At 28.3% G+C, this 3493-nt stretch overlaps 1 protein-coding gene across 2 annotated transcripts; it reads right to left on the bottom strand.

Moving 5' to 3' along the window:
• Nucleotides 1–1091: 1091 nt before the first annotated feature.
• Nucleotides 1092–3487, bottom strand: LOC111678929. 2 transcript variants are annotated; one of them, XM_046947413.1, is made up of 3 exons: nt 3454–3487; nt 2734–2979; nt 1092–2674 (listed from the first exon to the last, which is right to left on the bottom strand). In XM_046947413.1, exons 1-3 carry the CDS (start codon nt 3476–3478, stop codon nt 1542–1544), a joined length of 1404 nt encoding a protein of 467 aa, XP_046803369.1. In that variant the 5' UTR covers nt 3479–3487; the 3' UTR covers nt 1092–1541. The 2 variants fall into 2 exon arrangements, with proteins under 2 accessions (XP_046803369.1, XP_046803370.1); XM_046947414.1 differs by having other exon boundaries at nt 2734–2909.
• Between the last annotated feature and the right edge of the window lie 6 nt (nt 3488–3493).

Below are 3493 nucleotides of genomic sequence, written 5' to 3'. Positions count from 1 at the left end.
ACATTAGGGAACATTAATTTGTGGAGTTTTATTGAATACGCACATTCCAAACACATTTCATCAAATGAAAAACTTTTACATAATTTTTTATATGTACTATTGATGCCTCTGTTGAGTTTTTTTAATACATTTTTGTGCATTTTTATTGCGTCCAAGTACTGACATATTAAGTTCATACATATGTTTGTATGTACAGTAAATCCATTAAGTTTTTGCATATTAAAAAATTTAAGAAAATCTTTATCTAAGCAATTTTTTTTTAGCAGAATTATGAAAATTTTGTTTGTTATTTTTTAAGAATATCTAATAATTTAATATATTTTATACATATTAATTTTTGATGAAATGTGACTTCACCTAGCTCTGATATGTTGTCTACAATGTTATTACTCTTTTGAAAATTATTTTTATTGCTTTTTTACAATAAATTTCATCCTATTTTAAACAAAATTAATTAAAGTTTTTAAGATTTTGCAACGAGTTCCATAATTCATACGCCCCATTGAACTAGTTTATAACTGTTGCTGAAGAACTTATTAGAAATACTTTATAACACAACAATGTTCCAACAATTTCCGGTTGTAGAAATATCATTATTTTCATGATTACTAGTGATAAAAATCAAATGTTGTAAAAATCATGAAATATATACATATGTTTTTTGTGATAGAAAATGATTATGAAATTAAGAAAGGAAGAACTTTTTTTATTAAAGTATTTAATTTTGTAGAAAATATATAGTAATTTTACTAAGTTTTTCTTAATCGGTTAATTGAAGGAAATTGTTCAGTTTATTCGCTTTTTGAAATTTTACAATTTTCATTTATTCTAACTATTAATCGTTTATCTTAAAATAAATTGATTCCGATGTTAATCCCCTTTGATGTTTTTGAGTGCAAGATTAAACATCGCAGTGTTGCCATACAAAACAACAGAAAACGTTACTGTTTGTTATCAAAACAATGCATGTTTTATAAAAAAAGAAGAAGACAATTGTAAATGTAATAAGAAAATTAATGAAAACTCAAATTTAAAAGGAAAAAATATATTGTAAGGTCCCATAATTTATACTAATCGATAAATCAAATATTTTAATGTTTATTTTAATAAAATTTGTATTAATATTTTGGCATCAGCTACATTTTTCTATTTCTTGTTAAAGTTTAAACCATCTCCATTGGGCGCTTAAACTTGCAAACAAAATTAGCTGATTGAGTTTTCAACTATTCTACTACTTATGCAAAGGAGAAGCTCTGTACCAATTTTCAGTTTGCTATCTAAAATTTTCCAGTTTGCTAATTTTTTTTACTAATTTTTATGGTGTGATAGTTATAATTTATAACGTATATAATTAATTGTAAATAACGTTACCACCATCACCACCCCAAACATTACAGCTAGGTGTAGATTCAGATTAAGACATTCTGAATTTACTTTATTTTAACTAGATTTACTTTAAATGAATAAATATAAAAAATAAATATAAGACATACATACATACATACATACATACATACAATATCATTAAAAAATATATTTTATTAGAATTTTGTATTTTTGCCATCTTCTGCTGGATACTGTTGAAATTCACGATTGTTCTCTATAACAACACTTGAAACATTCGATGGAATTTCCATTTGTAGGAAAAAGTTATTTTTATATAACTTATTTTCGTATGATTTCATTGGTAATCTGTGTATGCCCAACAGACGATTACGAATTTCAACTAGACCTACAGAATCGACTAAAAAAAGTTGTATCAAGCAAATACTGCAGATCGTTAGGAAAATACTTGTTAGACTTAAAACTAAGAGCATCGTCCAGTCGTTTTCATCCTCATTCACGATCTCGAGCTTAGAAATTTCCATTAATGTTAGCTCCAGGGTATATGATCCAGCCAAAGTAAGTTCCGTATAAAGAAACGGCGAACATTCTAACAACATCTGTATTCCAATGCTGGAATATACTCCCATAGAGATGTAGTAGAAGCATAATAGTATGAAGCAATGCTCTGGAAAATTATCATTATATACACCCAATATAGCTGCTGTAATTGTTATTTTAATTAAGCCGAACATCAGGTAAATCAATTTGGGTTTATAACGCAACATTAAGAGCGAGCCCAGTGCACAGCCACTCACGTATAACATATAAGGCAAGTACAAATGGTTACTTTGTGTATAACCAATGGTGGATCGGTACATGAGAGTGAGATAAGTCATTGAATATAAAGAGCACCTCTCTATTGTAACAACAGCTGCCATACCCACTACCAACCACTGAATGTTGCGCTTAAAACAGTATTCGTCTCGTCCTACAAAAAGTGTCAGTATTGATTTTCTTGGAGCATAAATCAACTTCTCTTCATTCATTAAATTAAAGACAAGATCACAAGAGCTTTTATAATCCTGAATACCATATTGTTGTAAGACTTCATTGATAATGACGCAAACTAAAGTTGACAACGAAATTCCAAATAGTACCCAGGCACATCGTTTCGGTTCCAATTCATTAAAGATTGAAAACCCTGCAGTAAGACCAGCAAAGTATATAGTATTGCCAAGTGCTATACGCGCTGGCCTTGAACCATGCGAATCACACCGCAACGAAATGTAATTATAGCAGGGTAAATATATTACTACCATCGACATGAATACGAAGTAGAATAAAATTTCTAAATATACAAGGACTTTAAGAAAATGAATACATTGATTGAACAAACGTACCACTCACCTGTACTTTCAGTTACTAAGAAAACAGCACTTATAACACTACATATTAGACCATAAAACACGATATAGAAATTCTCAAATAAATATTTCCTCTTTTTATGTTTTCGCAGCGTCCATCCCATCGCTAAAAGTAGGCACAACAAAACTCCGAATAGTACAAACCAATTCAGCCATAAACTGCGATAAATATAAGTGTATTTGCAATAATATCCAAATTGAAAACCACTGACAAACAAACAGCTAAAAACTAAAAAAAATATTTTGATCTACATACATGTACATAATTTTAAAATATCTCAACACAACAGATACATAGTTCAAAAAATTAAAAAAAAACAGTGTTATTCCGTAATTTTATTCAATAAGAAAATTTTCTTTTTTATACCCACCATCAAAAAAGATGGGTATATTTTTTTTGTCATTCCGTTTGTAACATATCGAAATATCGGTCATAGACCCATTAATAATTCTATGACGTAAGCACGATAGAGTCCGAACCAAAAAAGCTTATATATTTTTTTATTGCTGTATAATTAAAATGTATAATTAAAAATGGGCTATACAACGTTTTTCCAAACCCGTGATTTGTATGAAGTGTAAAAAATATGTACATATGTACATTGTACATACATACATGTTTTTGAATTGATTTCTGATTTGATTGAAGGAAGTTGTATAATGAATTGTTTAAATTTTAATATTTAAAGCTTAATAATCTTACTTAAAAAGTCGCAGAAAAAGTACATTTCTAAAATAATGTC

Source organism: Lucilia cuprina, chromosome 3 (genome assembly GCF_022045245.1).
Source record: "Lucilia cuprina isolate Lc7/37 chromosome 3, ASM2204524v1, whole genome shotgun sequence".
NCBI lineage: Eukaryota > Metazoa > Arthropoda > Insecta > Diptera > Calliphoridae > Lucilia > Lucilia cuprina.
Note: the sequence above shows the minus strand (reverse complement) of the source record. Positions and strands in the feature narration are given on the sequence as shown.